Source organism: Gymnoscopelus braueri (genome assembly GCF_963280865.1).
Source record: "Gymnoscopelus braueri genome assembly, chromosome: 7".
In the NCBI taxonomy this organism is placed as follows: Eukaryota; Metazoa; Chordata; class Actinopteri; order Myctophiformes; family Myctophidae; genus Gymnoscopelus; species Gymnoscopelus braueri.
The window spans coordinates 52158431-52174259 of NC_137608.1; the positions used below are offsets into that span (position 1 = coordinate 52158431).

Consider the following 15829-nt stretch of genomic DNA (forward strand, 5'->3'; position numbering starts at 1 on the left):
CCACGGCCTGAGTTCCTGCAGACCCTGAGTCAGTCCTACCTGGCGGACGGGTTCAGTGTGGACTTTACCAATCCCACAGAGAGTGCTGCTACCATCAACAAGTATGTAGGGGAGAAGACCCACGGCAAGATAGACCAACTAGTGGAAAACCTGGATCCTGAGACCCTCATGTATCTTATTAGTTACATATACTACAAAGGTAAGAGATGTCATCTCTGGGTTCAGTTCTTATGTTTTTAGAATAATTTCATATACCAGACAGAAATAAAACTACTGTTATTAGTTATTATGAACCTAACCATGTGTAGGGTTCATCTCTAACTCAGTGATTCTCAACCTTTTTCAAGGAATGACCATGATTAGGCCATGGACCCCCATTTGATAACATTTGTTTAATCTCTGGGACCCCAATCTACGCTTACAATAAGGGTCCCCCTGGTGGTCCCCAGACCCAACGTTGAGCTACCGCCCTCTAACTAGTTATATCATGGCTACAGTCACCTTCCCACATTTAAAGGAGGAGTTCACCCAAAGAATTACTTATTTTCTATCAATTACACACCCCATGAAGCCTTGATTTCATGGATTTATTTTTGTTTTTGTGGCATTCCTAAGACAATAATTTCATGACCGTGTGTATTTCCGGTAGGAGACACAAATAATCTACTTTGTGTCTACTACCGGATACATTAGCCGGTAGGAGACGGGAATCAAATTATTAGCTTAGGAAAGTGACAAAAACAAAAAAGAATCCATGGATTCAAGGCTTCATAGGGTGTGCAATTGATAGAAAATAAGTAATTTTTTGGGTGAACTCCTCCTTTAAGTTTCGTCTCACTTTTGTCATCGTTGTTTCTACATTGCTTTCTGTCAAACAGGAAAATGGCAGACTCAATTTGACCCTGCAGACACCAAGGAGGATATGTTTAATGTGGATGAGCAAAACCAGGTACCTTATCCCACTCCCATAACACTACTGTGTAACTTGTAAAAGTTTTCAATTTGTTTTAAATCTAGATCTACAAGCTCACAACGTGCAACATATAAGTTTATTTTTGTTTGCTCATACTGTTTTCAAATAGAAGCTTTAATCAAATGTAACTCTTTCAAATTGATTAGAAGATTTTGCTAAATTACAACTTATTAGGCCCTGTTCTGACTGGCAGCTCAAATGGTCTATATCCAGATTATAGCTGCATTGCTTTTATGCAGTCTGAACAGCGAAAGAAAAACACATGGAAACTATTTTTGTAAAACAGATTTGAATCACATTCCTTAGCCTGGTTCAGACTGCATCAAACCAACCCGACTCCAATCTGGATGAGAATCAGATTTGGGCTGTCAGTCTGAACAGGGCCTGAGACAAAACGTGGGTAACGGTTGGTCTAGGACTCTCCTAAATTGTGGTCGGCGTTGGACCCAAAAACCTGTCATGGGTCGGGCTCTTCTAATGATCCACATGGTGATGTTGCAGGTTCCAGTCCAGATGATGAACATGAAGGACATGTTTGATGTCTACTATGACCAGCAGATCTCCACCACTGTCCTCCGTTTACCCTTCAACAGCTCTTACTCCATGCTGCTGATGCTGCCTGACAGAGGCAGAAATTTAACTCAACTGGAGGAGGCCATCTGTCCCATGCACTACGCCAAGTGGCTCAATGGGATGAAGAAAAGGTTTGAAATGACACTTTTAAAAAACACACATTTGAACACATATATTTCTTCTACATTTTCTTCAAAAATAGCCAATCTGCAAGCTCAAAACATCATGATCAAAACACCTGTTGTGATAGATTTGTTATTGTTGAAGATTTTTTTGAAAATTTGACATGCCCAAAATATTCATTCAACCTTTATTTAAGATTCTCGGAGAGATCAATTGAGGGAGACCCTCATTTACAATGATGCCGAGATTACACACATATAAATAACATAAGAGTAACAAGAAAAACAATAAAGTTGACACAAACCGTTAAAACAATTGCATGTTAACATCAATCAGTTAAAACAGTTGCAAATGGGAATAGGAAATAGGGACATCAGGGTTTATTTTATTACATTCAAAATGTAATACATGTTACTTATTACTTTAAATAAATAATACAAATAATAATAATACATTACATTTATATAGCTTTTTTCAAGGTTAGAATATTACTTTCTGTGCCAAGTAATGACTTTTGCAACTTTCAAAACACTTGAAATGAATCAATCAGTTCCAGAATGATCTTATAACATGATTTTGCCGTAGTCTTAAGTGTTTTTGTATTTCCTTTTCAGGGGGTACGATTTATTTGTTCCCAAGTTTTCCATCAAGACACATGTAGACCTGAAGGGTGTGCTGCGTCAGATGGGAATGACGGACATGTCTGATCTCAGTGGCATTGCAGAGGCTGTGTCTGTGTCAGAGGTAAGAGCTGTCACAACAGAGTGTCTGACTGTAGTTTATATCACAACAAAGAACAGAGACAGTCCATCAGTCCACAACCAAGCCTGACCCCCTTATGTTGTGTTCTATTCTTGGATTACTGACTCAAGTTTCACTCTGACACATTCACATATAATAATATAATAATACACTTTATAGTTACAAAGTGATTTACAACATAAAATGAAACAGTAATAGTCATATACAATTTGTGTGAATAATATGACACCATAGATGCACCAATTGCTGCCATTAGGGAGTTAAAAAGGCTTTTTTGGGGGGGTAAAACAATTATTTGTAAATTAGATTTAAAAATGGTTATGGAGCTAGCAAGCCTGAGGTCCAATGGCAGGCTGTTCCAGAGTCTAGGGAGCCTGATGGGAAAGGCCCGGTCACCGTTGGTGACCAGACTGGACTCTTACTGTAGGAACAACCAGTCCAGTGGAATCAGAGGACCTCAGGCTAAGGACAGGCACACATAGGGTTCCAGCAGCTCAGCTAGATATCGAGGTGCCAGGCCGTTAAGAGCTTTTAAAGTTAACGATGAAATCTTAAAGTCAATTTCTAAAAATAACCAGCAGCCAGTGCAGTGCAACTAGAGTTCTCAAATTCTGCCCGAACCCGACCCGACGTTTTCAAGCCGGGTCAGGCCGAAAATGTATGCTAATTAATCGGGCCAGGCAGAGCCTCTGGTTCCATGAAAGATTTTTTTTAATAAATATACATCCGGAAATATATATATTTTTAACTAATTCCATTTTTCCGGGTTTTCAGGTCTAACATTAGGGCCCAGTTAGGGCCCAGTTAGGGCCGGGCCTTAATTTTCAGGCCCGTTGAGCACTCTAAGTGCAACTACCGGGGTTATGTGAAAATGACTGATCTATAATCATTGTTTACGTGCAGGTTGTGCACCAAGCCACCCTGGATGTAGACGAGACTGGCGCGACTGCGGCTGCAGCTACACGCATCGGCATCCAACCAAGAAATGGTCAGCCCATAGTCATTCCTCAACTGAAGTTCGATCGCCCCTTCATGGTTCTCATCGCTGACTCCTCTGACAACATTCTGTTCGTGGGAAAGATCGTCAATCCAAACGTCTGATGAGACAAAGGGTCTGTTCACATTCAAGCACCTTAAATCCTCTCAAAACCTGTTTCTTGTGGACCCTTCATTTTATAATCCTGACATCTGTAGTGTTTTTATGTGTAGTTCTTGGCTTGTTGAGTAGTTCTAAATGTAAATGTTTCGGCCAGGGATAGAATACTAGGTTCCTAATTATTCATAGTAACAGTAACTGAAGATAATCTAATATGAATGTACTGGCGAAATGGAAATCTTTTCCTTTTTTTGTGCATTTCTGCTTCATTTCAATAGGTCAGTGTAGAGAGACAGTCAAGGTGGGGGAGAAAGTAGGGGAGTGACAACGTTGTGACAATGGTCGAGCTGGTCTGGGAATCGAACCAGGGAATCGCTGCCCTAACTTGCTAATAAATGGTGATTTCAAATTGAACAATAAAAGGTATTTCCCTGCACCTCATATAGTGGATTATTTTAGGAAAGCAATCTAACATAATATTGTTTTAACATATGTTTTTGGGGTAATTTCATATAAGATTTTACAGTCCAATTGGACCTTATAGTTAATTACTCACAAAAGGTGTGTATACCACATCGTCTCTGTCGGGTGGAAACCTCTATGTCCAGAACTGTTACTTTTCAGGATGAAATTCAAATATAGCAAAAGTAGCAGATCTACAAGCTCAAAAGATGTCGCTGTTTCGAGCTTGTGGATCTGCTGCTGTTGATACTTTTGCGTGACACTGCATGGTTTGATCAAGTAGGGCATTAATTTACGAGAAAACACAAAAGGTTTAAATATGGAGATAAGAGATTTCTGCCCGACAGCAACGATATGTTACTACACATGTTACAATTAGCGAACTTTGCTGATATTTTATTTATTAGTTTTGGTTGATAGTGTAAAAATGTACACACATAAAATATGCTGTAGAGATTGCCTATTCCTTACTAGATACTGTTCCTCAGTAAGGTTTGAGATAAATTGTGGATACCACTTAATACTATCCTCTGATAGTTATGGATACAGACACACTGTTTATTGTGTTTTCATCCTGACACATTTTGTATTGTAACCAAGAAAATGGACATGTAGTTGTACTTGAACTTCTGAATTAAATGAATTACATGCTACTTGTTCTTTGTTTTTTATTGACCAGATCCAAAACACGTTCATGTAGGGTGGTAAAATCACAGTTAAGGTACATTTACAATATTATTTACAGCATTTGCAGTAGCCTACAGACTTGACTACTGAGTTGCATTAACTCTACAGTATTAAACCTTGAAGTGCTATGCATTGGCCTGTTCACAGGCATCTATCCACGCACTGAAAACATCCACCGGCTCTGACAGATAATGAATAGGCGTTTGGTACGCCTCCATGCAAATACGGCATGTTATAGATCCCACATTTCGACTCCTTTCCATTTTGACATCACAGGAGTTGTAGTGGTTGCAGAACGGGCAGGTGAACATGGTGTCAGGACCCATCTGTTGTTTCTTGGGTGCTGGCTTCCTCGTGGACTTTCTGCGTCCCATTGTTGACCTGTCAACGCCGCCCTGTTCGCTCTCCGCAAGGTCTGCTGTAACGTTCAGAGAAGCTGGGTTCGTAGTTGGACTGACTTCTGAATCTATGACGTGCGCCTTATATACATGTTGTGAGAGATGCCACATCATGCTGACCTCATTCTCACTTGACCCTATATGGAGCTTACGTAGTACCTATATCAGGGGTGGGCAACTTTGTAGATGGTGAGGGCCACTACATTTCCACACTCACTCTGGGGGGCCGCATTGTTTATCGGCACTCTCGCCAGTAGTACCCCATTACTCAAAAAGCCCATAATAGTCACATAATGTGATAAACAAGACCAGGAGACCTGGGGCCTGTTCCTCAAAAGGTGAATTAGAGCTAAAGCCTGGCTTTTCCACCTATCCTGGCTTAATTTTGCCAGGATTAGAGCTGAGTCGGTTCCTCAAAAGGTGAATTATCTTGAAGATTAGTTTAGCCAGTTCACCCTAGCTAAGTTTAGCCTTATCCGATTCCTCAAAAGAGAATTGAAGCAAGCCTAGCTTAGTTACCATGGCAATTTAGCTGTGAAGTTAGCCTGGTCAGGAGCAGGCTAACAGCCAAGCTTACTTAATCTAGTGCCTTGTTCTTCAAGTTTTTCCACAGTTAATTCAAAACATGTGTTTGTATATGGACTCATTTTAATGACCCTGCATTCAAATAAAATGAAATAAATACAATAAGATATAATCAAATTAATTACTGAAATAGTGTGTGACCATGAATCATAATCATAATTGTTTCACAAGATGTGATATGTAATTGTCACTCTGTTATAGTTAACACTATAGTTCATCTTGTTGTTAGATGTTTGATAATATATTACTTTTTTTTTTAATATTATAAAAAAATGTCTGACACATACATACACACACATATACCTGTAACTAATCATTTATATATATATATATATATATATATATATATATATATATATATATATATATATATATATATATATATATATATATATATATACATTATTAGTTATGGGTTTAAAGGAGCCTCTTTGTAAGTCAATGTGGAGCATATTTTAAATTATCAATTTCTAGTCAATGGAGAAATTATTTTTTATTTCTTGTCCACCTTTGGAGTTACATCATGATGGCAAGGTAACTACACAACCCAAACCTCTACCAAAGTGGTCTTGCAAATGTGGGGTTATTTATTGCGTGTCTCGTCCCGTCCCGTCCCCCCCGCTCATCCCGTCACGGCCCCCTGTCGCGGTCAACCCCCGTCCCCCGTCCCGTCCCCCGTCCCGTCCCGTCCCGTTCCCGTTCGTCCCGTTCGTCCCGTTGCCCGTCCGTCTCAAACACACACACACACACACACACACACACACACACACACACACACACACACACACACACACACACACACACACACACACACACACACACTGTGTGTGCTTGCAATACTTTGCCATGCTTTCTCCCTGGATCTGTTTATTGCGGTCGCGTTTCCTTTCTTGCTTAAATACACTTTACTTCCTTGTATGATTTCATGAGCTGCTGCAGTGCTGCTATTCAGCCACAGAGAAGAACGCTGCTCTGGTTTTGGACTCTGTGATTGGTCAAGTTCAAGGAATCTGTGCTCGAGTTCATGGTCTTTTATAGAAATACGTCGCCGGCAAATCGCCGCCCATTCATCCTGGCTTCATTATCCTGGCTGGACACAGCCTGGCTTGACATACATAGCCTAGCTCGACAAAGTTGCTCCTTTTCAGCCTGGCTTGGCGTCTGAGGAACGGAATAAACGAGGCTTTTCGGACCCGACTTTGTCAAGCCTGGATTTGGCTTAAGGCCAGGCTTTTTTAATTCACTTTTTGAGGAACAGACCCCAGGTTCTGCCAGACCCAAAATGAAGTCCTAGTATGTAACACACCTACAAAACACTTTATAACTGAAGTTCATGATGTCATGAATAGTTCGTGACGAAAGGGGACGTCACAAACTTTTTTTTGGCTGGGGCCGGAGGACAAATGGCCCCTGCCCATGTATGGACGAAACAGGTACAAAGCCTCATGTAAGCCCGACCCCTTGGGTCTGGCAACAATAAGGGATATTAACAATTATTATTCGTTGTAACTTTGTTTTCATTTAGCATTTAGTAATGCTTCTATCAACTTACTACAGCTGTACTGCTAAACAAAACTTCACATTCCTGAGTATGCCTTTCAGAGTATTGCTGTAACCTTGGCTTAAAAATATTTAAAAAAAATGAACCCTAGAATTATAATTAACTAGAAAATGTGCTCCTCGGAGCACAAGTCTCCGCCAGCGGACCCGTGCTATTTTAATCAAATGAAATCACCTACCTTATCTCTAACCATAGTTCTTTAGGAATGTTCTAATTTTTACGTAAAATAGAACATGTTACTATATCATAGCAATTATATTATCATAACAATAAGTAATGAGATACAATAAGTAATGAGATACAACCTCCGGCAGGTGAACAGACAATAATACTAATTTTCATAAATGTATTACTGTATTACAAAAATGTATATATACTATGACGCATCTGATATATAGCAATTATATTATCTTGAACCTTCTGCTGTTCCTCCTCCAGCTCTTCAGCTGTGAGGCTGACAGGGGCAACTGTGGAGGACACTGCCTGATGTCCCTGTTGTAGATGAGTATGCTTTCTTAGCTTTGGCCTTCTGCGCCTTTGCTTGACCAATGTTAGGTGTTCTCAGAGGGACACACACACGCACGGACGGGTGATTTGGACTGGAAGGTACTGTTCCAATTAAGACTGATTGATCCTGTCTTACCTCACTTCAAAAAGTAATAGCTTTTTGAAGTGACACACCTATTTATAGAATTTTATTTCGTCATGCGTCCCTCTAGCCAATCAAAGGCATTGGTGTCAACATATTGACACGTGTCACGTGGAGCTTGACCAATGTTAGCTTGGCTAACAATGTTTGCTCACACACGGCGGGACGAAGCGAAAACATACTCTCCACCTACGGCGGAGACAATAAGGCTTCTATTAAAATAAACGAGAGCGCGCTCTACTGGTGGACTGTTGAAATTAAAATGGTTCATGGAAACTGAAGGCAATAGTTCACCATTTCGGATATGTTTAGATTACTTTGTTTTTCTTTGTGATTTCAAAAGTGTTGATTTTGGCCTGGGGCCGCATTGAGTGACGGTGCGGGCCGCATGCGGCCCGCGGCCCGCCAGTTGCCTATCCCTGACCTATATCCTTATGGTGCTTATGGTATGTTACGTTCATGACGTCAGCTCAGTGTCTGCGCACTGTCCAAGACGCCAGCATCGGCTTACATCCGTTCTGTCCATGACTCCAGTCTCGGATGACATAGGTCTCTTCAACCCTGCTCCATATATGGTATCTTGTATATGGTCTTCATCGTAGAGTTCCAGAGGTAACGTTTAGGTAGCTCTATCAGACAGGACAAACCCTCTTCAACGTAGACTAAGCACAGAGCTCTGTCTCAGTGTGACACCTTAAACTCATCTTCACCTTTATTTAGGCATGCCATGACGTCACAGAACAAACGGTTCCATCAACAAAAATGGTCATACAAGAGTCTTGTGCTGCTTGTCTGCTGTACAGTCAGGTCACACGTTTGTTTGGCGCACCGACGATGTTAATCGACAACCACCCAGAGTCAAATAACATCCTCAGCTGTTATACTGGTACTTGGTAGCATCACTGCCTAATACTGGAACAGGTACAAACAGGGGGTGAGAAACAGAAACGTCTCCACAGTTCACGGCCCCCCCACTGACATACCCGGTGTGCCCTGCTGTTCTGTGTTATGGAACACCATGTAACCACAGCCCAGGAGGACGCAGCTGCGCAGCCCGATGTGTTCCGCTACCGCATAGAGCGGCCGGTCTACGATGAAGGCTACATCCAATCCCAGCTCCTCCACCGCAGAGAGAGGCGTCACCTTACCCTCCGACAGAGACTCGCGCGGTATGTGCCGTGTTCAACAGAGAGGGCCAAAGCAGCGGCTCTGAGCTTTCTGCCCATTTTAACATGGCTGCCTTCCTATCCGGTCAAGCGGTACCTGTTTGGGGATGTCGTTTCAGGGCTGAGCACCGGGGTTATGCAACTCCCTCAAGGTTTAGCCTATGCCATGCTGGCTGCCGTTCCTCCGGTGTACGGCCTCTACTCCTCGTTCTACCCCGTCTTGCTCTACACCTTCTTTGGAACCTCCAGACACATATCCATCGGCACGTTTGCCGTCATCAGCCTGATGATCGGCGGCGTGGTCGTGAGGGAGGCTCCAGACTCCATGTTTTACATCCAGGCCGCCAATGGCACAGACACGTCTGCCGTCTTAGACGTGGAAGCGCGCGACGCCATGAGGGTCCAGCTGGCTGTGGCGCTCACCGCCCTGGTGGGAATCATCCAGCTGGTCCTGGGTCTCCTCAGGTTTGGATTCGTGGCTATCTACCTCACCGAGCCTCTGGTGAGGGGGTTCACAACGGCGGCGGCCGTGCACGTCTTCATATCGCAGCTCAAGTACCTGCTGGGGGTCGAGACGCAGCGCTTCAGCGGGCCCTTCTCCGCGCTCCATAGTGTCACGGCAGTGTTTAGTGACATCACCAGCACCAACGTCACGGCTCTCATCGTGGGCCTGGTGTGTATCGTCTTCCTATATGGGGTTAAAGACATCAATGAGCGCTTCAAGAAGACACTGCCTGTACCCATTCCTGGAGAGATGATCATAGTCATCGTCGCTACGGGCGTTTCCTACGGCGTCGGGCTGTCAGACAACTACGGCGTGGACGTGGTTGGGAAAATTCCAGTGGGGCTCCTACCACCTGCAGCTCCACACTTCTCTCTTCTACCCAATTTGGTCACGGATTCCTTCGCCATAGCAATCGTGGGATTCTCGATGGCTATCTCTCTGGCCAAGATCTTTGCTTCGAAGCACGACTACAGCGTGGACGCCAACCAGGAGCTGATCGCCTTGGGTCTGTGTAACTTCATCAGCTGTTTCTTCCAAACCTTTGCTGTCACTTGCTCCATGTCACGAAGCCTGGTGCAGGAGAGCACGGGCGGCAAGACACAGATCGCAGGGCTGCTGGCATCCTTTGTGGTACTACTGGTGGTGGTGGCTGCAGGGTTTATCTTCGAGCCTCTTCCCCAGACTGTGCTGGCGGCGATCATCATGGTAAACCTGTTGGGCATGTTGAAACAGACCCGGGATATCCCTGCCCTGTGGAGAACCAGCAGAATCGAACTGGCGATTTGGCTGGTGGCATTTGTAGCCTCCGTGTTGTTGGGTCTGGATTATGGTCTTCTTGTGGCTATTGGATTTGCTGTGTTGACTGTCATCTACAGAACACAAAGCCCCAAAAGTGCCATCCTTGGCCAGGTGACAGACACAGGGTTGTACTGTGACGTGGCTGAGTATGAAGAGGCAGCGGAGTGTTCGGGGATCAAGATTTTCCACTCCAACTCCTCAATCTACTTTGCCAACAGTGAGCTTTATGTGAACAACCTCAGAGAGAAGACAGGTGTGCACCCTACGCATTTACAAGCTGTCCGGAAAGCCAGGATCCACAAACAGAATTCTCCACAGAAAAAGGATGCTGATGTTAAACTGGAAATGGGCGTGACCCACAGTGAAGTGACACCCGACAACCAGGTTGAGGGGTATACGAATGGACAGGTCACAGAGACCCTCACTGAATCCGACTCGCAAGAGGACCGCTTCCTCGAACCCCTCACATCAATCCACTCTATCATTCTGGACTGGACGCCTGTCAACTTCGTCGACTCAGTGGGGGCCAAATCCATTAAATCTGTAATTAAAGAGTACGCAGCTGTGGATGTGCAGGTGTTCATTGCTGGGTGCAGCAGAACCCTACTGTCTGAGCTGGGTACCTTGCAGTTCTTCACAGGGGTTGTGACTCCTGAGATGGTATTTCCCACTGTCCATGATGCTGTGCTGCACAGCCAACAGCAGACAGGTCCAGCCACCAACCATTCTGTCCTCTGATGGAAGATACCTGATACAGTACAACCTCAGAGGTAGAGACCAGGCCATAGCTTTATAATAAAGCTTTATAAATAAACCTTTCATGACATGAAATGCAGCTCAAAGTGCTTTACAGAGCAAGAATAAAGCATAAGTGCTTTACGGAAAAAAGTACAAATGATTAACAATAAAGCAAAAAAAGAAAAGCAAAAACATAAAACATAGCAAAAAACATAGCAAAAAAAGGCAGTGAATCAGGCAAAAACAGTTAATAAACAAGTAAAAGTCAATCCTACAAACAACCGGGAGCCAATGTAGTGAAGCTAAAACTGGAGTAACATGTTCTCTCATCTTAGTTTTAGTTAAAACTCTGGCTGCCGCATTTTGAACAAGTTGTAACGTGTCAGTTGTTTTCTTTGGCAGGCTAGAGTAAAGTGCATTGCAGTAATCAAGCCGAGAGAAAACAAAAGCGTGGATCATCGTTTTTGCATCGTCCAGCGACAGATAGGCTCTAATTCGGGCAATATTTCTAAGACGAAAGAAGGCAATCTTGGTAACATGATTAATAATTGTGTATTAAATTCGATTCAGAATCAATACTAACCCCCAGGTTCTTTATTGTAGTGTTACTATCTACAGTCAGGTTACAGAGTCTACTTATTATTGATTCTCTCTGCTCACTAGAACCAATTATGAGAACTTCTGTCTTATCCTCATTTATCTTGAGAAAGTTCTCACTCATTCAGCATTTGATGCTGGACAGACAGGTCAAACTGTTATATCCTCATATTTTTTTTTTGTGCAAAGTATTTCATTTATACTTATTTTTACTATTTTGTCTGCACTTTTCACTGTTCAGCTGCATGTTTGTGAAAAAGTTAGGTAAGCTATTTCTGCAAGTCAAATGACTGATTGAACAGGTCTTAAAATAAGCCAACATTGGTGAAACGACTGGTTTTAGGTCAGTCTTATGTTGGACAGTGCAAATTGACAAGTCACTTTCAATGCTGTCTCTTTATGTTAAGAATGATTAGTTACTGGAACACTGCCTCCTGCTGAGCTTTTATAAATAACCATGTTTTGTTTCTTTTCTACAATCAAACATTTGTGTATTCAAGCAAGCAAAACAACCAATATTTACAGCAGCACAAATCTGTATTTTCTTTTTAACTTTATTAGTGAGAATGTATTACAAATGTACTGTTGTTAAAAAGAGTCATACAAACAAAAGCGTTGGCGTTGTCATAATGACACAGATTTGTGCGACTGCATATCAGACACTGCTGTAAGCCACAGGCCAACTGACAGGCAGAATATTGCTGATATTGTTAATTATTATTGTTTGATGTAGATGAAACCTTTCTCCCCAGACATAGTTCAGTTAAAATCAAGTCCAGTCAAGGCATCTTTATTAATGTAACACATAAACAACAGTTGCCCCAATAAAGTGCTTTCCCATGGGGTATTACAAAACAGAAACACATGATACCTAACTGTACATAATAAATAATAGTCCACAAAATGCCAGACTAATGTCAAACAGATAAAATACAATAACATTATACATTAAACAAATGCTAAATGTATTATTCATGCTAAATGATTGACTCATTATGTGACTATTACATGCTTGTTGGTCTGTTTAGCAGTCTATCTATGATAATATGTAGCAGCAATGGTACCACCAATCTAATTGTTTTGAATTGAAGCTCTGATTTAGATCAGAGCCTCTAGTTCTGTGCAGCTACTGGAAAATCAGCGTCCTGACTCCTGACTGTGATTTCACTCCAACATGGCGGCAGTGCTGCTGCCCCGCTGCGCCATCTAGTGGTGATTCCAACATTTTAAGAACTGTCGTCTCTTGTTCTGGAATCTCTTTGTTACCCGGAGGAATCTTCGAGGAGGGACTGGCCCGTTTAGAAAAAAGGGAAAAAAAGAAAATAATCGTGTTCCGGTGGTTGGTTCCGGTTGGTGTCGCATTGTTTTTGTTCCCCACATAATGCGAATCAGTTCGTTTAGTCTCCCTGGGCCTGGTCGTGCTACGAGTTAGAATAAAAAATGGACATACATACCAAACCATAATTATACAAAAGAAACGAAACGATTATACCAAATCATTTTCGTGGTGCACCACGGCACCGGAGGTTCCGGTCAATGGTTCCGGCCACTTGATGACGTGAAAGTCATTTCCGCTCCGACAGGCGACAGGACAACAAGAAACCTGAAAATGATACAACTGTAATCTCAACAGGGTGGATGTAAGGACTAAGGAGTGTTACTGCGTTCAAAGGTTGTTATGTTTCAGGCAGAGGAGGACAACAACAACAACAACAACCCTGACAGGTAGGATGTGTTTACTGTTAATCAATCCTTACATCAACACTATTATTATCATATTCATACATGTAGCCTATTGCAGCAAACAAATAAATCAGAGTATATCCCATACATCTACAGTATGATTTGATCAAGGCTACCTTAAACCAGTGTTTTTTTGGAGGGTCTTTGACACTTTCTTATCAAGGACCAGAACATGAGACACATTTAATATTGTATTAGTTCTGATTTAGTGCCACAGGGACCCCCGCCTCATATAAGAGTCCTGAGTGTTTACACTGTTCCTCATTTTGATGGGGAATCCCCTGAAAGACCCACTTTATCATGGACCAGAGCTAGGGGTCCCTGAACCACAATTTCTGTGTGTGTGTGTGTGTGTGTGTGTGTGTGTGTGTGTGTGTGTGTGTGTGTGTGTGTGTGTGTGTGTGTGTGTGTGTGTGTGTGTGTGTGTGTGTGTGTGTGTGTGTGTGTGTGTGGCACTTTAGCTACTAGTTTAACTCACTATATTTCCTAGTAGCTTGTGTGTCATATCAGAGCCATTCTAGGGCTATATTATAGCTGTCTACTTGTACTAAGTAACTGTAGGGTAACTAGCTACATATATTGAAAGAGAGAGCTTTTAGTTAAGGTCAGGTACATGTTATGAAGCGTAACTAATAGCCACACATCTGACTGCTAACAGGATAGGTGGGCACCAAGGAAGAGCCAGTGGGCACCTCTGTGTTAAACATGTATAGCCTACTTAACATTACTTATTTTGGACAAAATAGCCAATTTTATATCGAGGTGGCCAGATGTCCCTAGTGCCCACCTATCCGGTGTGTGTGTGTGTGTGTGTGTGTGTGTGTGTGTGTGTGTGTGTGTGTGTGTGCGTGTGCGTGTGCGTGTAAATTTGGGATGGATGTGTGTTTTGATCTAGGTCAGGTCAAAAATGGGTCAACCTTTGGCAAAATGGCATAATATGGCTTACTGGTGCATTTTTATGCTGTGATTTATCTGTACTTGTAAATAATTGTACATTAGCAATATGGTCAGGAACTTTGTCAAGAAGACAGACAGGGCCCAGGTGTTCAGCTGATGTAATGCTGGGGTCAGTCAGGTAAACTCAAACTGGAGCATGAAACCATATACAAAGTGCGGTGCCTGGTGGCTCAGCACAGCAAGGTAGCCGTGGATCAAATCAAGACTATCGTAGATGTATTTGATGTACTCTGACGTTTGCTGCAATACATCCATCTATTATCTGACGCCCGTCCTGTCTCGCATCATGTCTCTCATGTCTCTCTGCCCTTGTTTTCCTGTCTCTGACCCATCTATGGGTAAATAATGTTGGACTCTCTATATGTCAAATGGACCTGTTTGAGATTGTGCCACCGTGGCACCAAATTGCTGTGTTCATTGTTCATAATTGCACTAATGTACGTACACAGATGTGTCATTTTAGACTTCTTTGGCTATTCAAAAATAGCAGATATACAAGCTCATAGCTCGGCACTGAGTGCCATGCTATATATCTTCAAATCTTTGAATATATATATTTTCAGATTCAAATCTTTGCTTCTAGGGGTCCCTGGAACAACATATTTTGAGATGGGGGTCTGCGGCCAAATACATATAATTTTGGGGGTCCTTGACATGAAAAAGTTTGAGAACCACTGATATAGAAACATAGGTGTTTCAGAATCCTGTTAGGATTTAGAAGACATTTGTAGAATCTCCAGAAGCAAAGATTTGAGTTACGAATGTTCGGTTTAAAAAATACATATATATTCAAACTTAAGATTTGCACAAAGTTTCACAATAATAAAAAAAAAGCAGATCTGGCTTGTAGATCTGCTATTTTTTGAATAACCAAAGAAATCTTAAAATGACTCAGATGCGTTCCCAGTCTGAATGGGTTAAATAGTACTATATATATATATATATATATATATATATATTTATTTTTTTAACCCTTTAAGACCGGGAAGGCATCTGTGTCATTTTAAGATTTCTTTGGCTATTTTTGGAAAAAATCGTGAAAATGTGTGCAAATCTTTGAATATATATATATAATTTTTTTACTCAAATCTTTGCTTCTGGGGGGTCCCTGGAACAAAATATTTGGAGATGGGGGTCCACGGCCAAACACATAATTTGGGGGGTCCTTGACATGAAAAAAGTTTGAGTTTTATAGCAACATAAGTTTTTTCAAAAAACTGTTAGGATTTAGAAGACATTTGTAGAATCTCCCCCGAAGCAAAGATTTGAGTTAAAAATATATTCAAAGATTTGCACACATTTTCACTATTTTTGAATAGCCCAAATAAATCTTAAAATGACACACAGATGCCTTCCCGGTCTCAAAGGGTTAAATAGAATAGATTTTTTTTTTTTTAACGCTCAATTTGTCCTTTTTCTCTTTCCTCATCAGAGCTGCATCATGCCTTTGTTCCGC

The 15829-nt window shown here is 41.9% G+C and overlaps 3 protein-coding genes across 3 annotated transcripts in view; 2 read left to right on the forward strand and 1 right to left on the reverse strand.

Annotated features, from left to right (window-relative positions):
• The window catches only part of LOC308089124 (serine protease inhibitor A3M-like), a gene marked incomplete at both ends in the record, with an annotated part of 4200 nt that extends 668 nt beyond the window's left edge, over positions 1–3532 (forward strand). Inside the window, 5 exons of the mRNA XM_080433693.1 lie at positions 1–199; positions 879–949; positions 1475–1677; positions 2284–2413; positions 3335–3532. The exon at positions 1–199 is cut by the window's left edge and continues 350 nt beyond it. Coding sequence (XP_080289819.1) covers positions 1–199; positions 879–949; positions 1475–1677; positions 2284–2413; positions 3335–3532 — 801 coding nt within the window. The remainder of the gene's footprint in view (positions 200–878; positions 950–1474; positions 1678–2283; positions 2414–3334) is intronic.
• Positions 3533–4801: 1269 nt separating this feature from the next.
• Positions 4802–5050, reverse strand: LOC308089125 (transcription elongation factor 1 homolog; the record flags this gene model as incomplete). The annotated part of the gene is made up of 1 exon (XM_080433694.1): positions 4802–5050. The coding sequence occupies one exon, from the start codon at positions 5048–5050 to the stop codon at positions 4802–4804; it is 249 nt and encodes an 82-aa protein (XP_080289820.1).
• Positions 5051–8877: 3827 nt separating this feature from the next.
• Positions 8878–11076, forward strand: LOC308089126 (prestin-like; the record flags this gene model as incomplete). Its single annotated transcript, XM_080433695.1, has 1 exon — positions 8878–11076. The coding sequence occupies one exon, from the start codon at positions 8878–8880 to the stop codon at positions 11074–11076; it is 2199 nt and encodes a 732-aa protein (XP_080289821.1).
• Positions 11077–15829: the final 4753 nt, after the last annotated feature.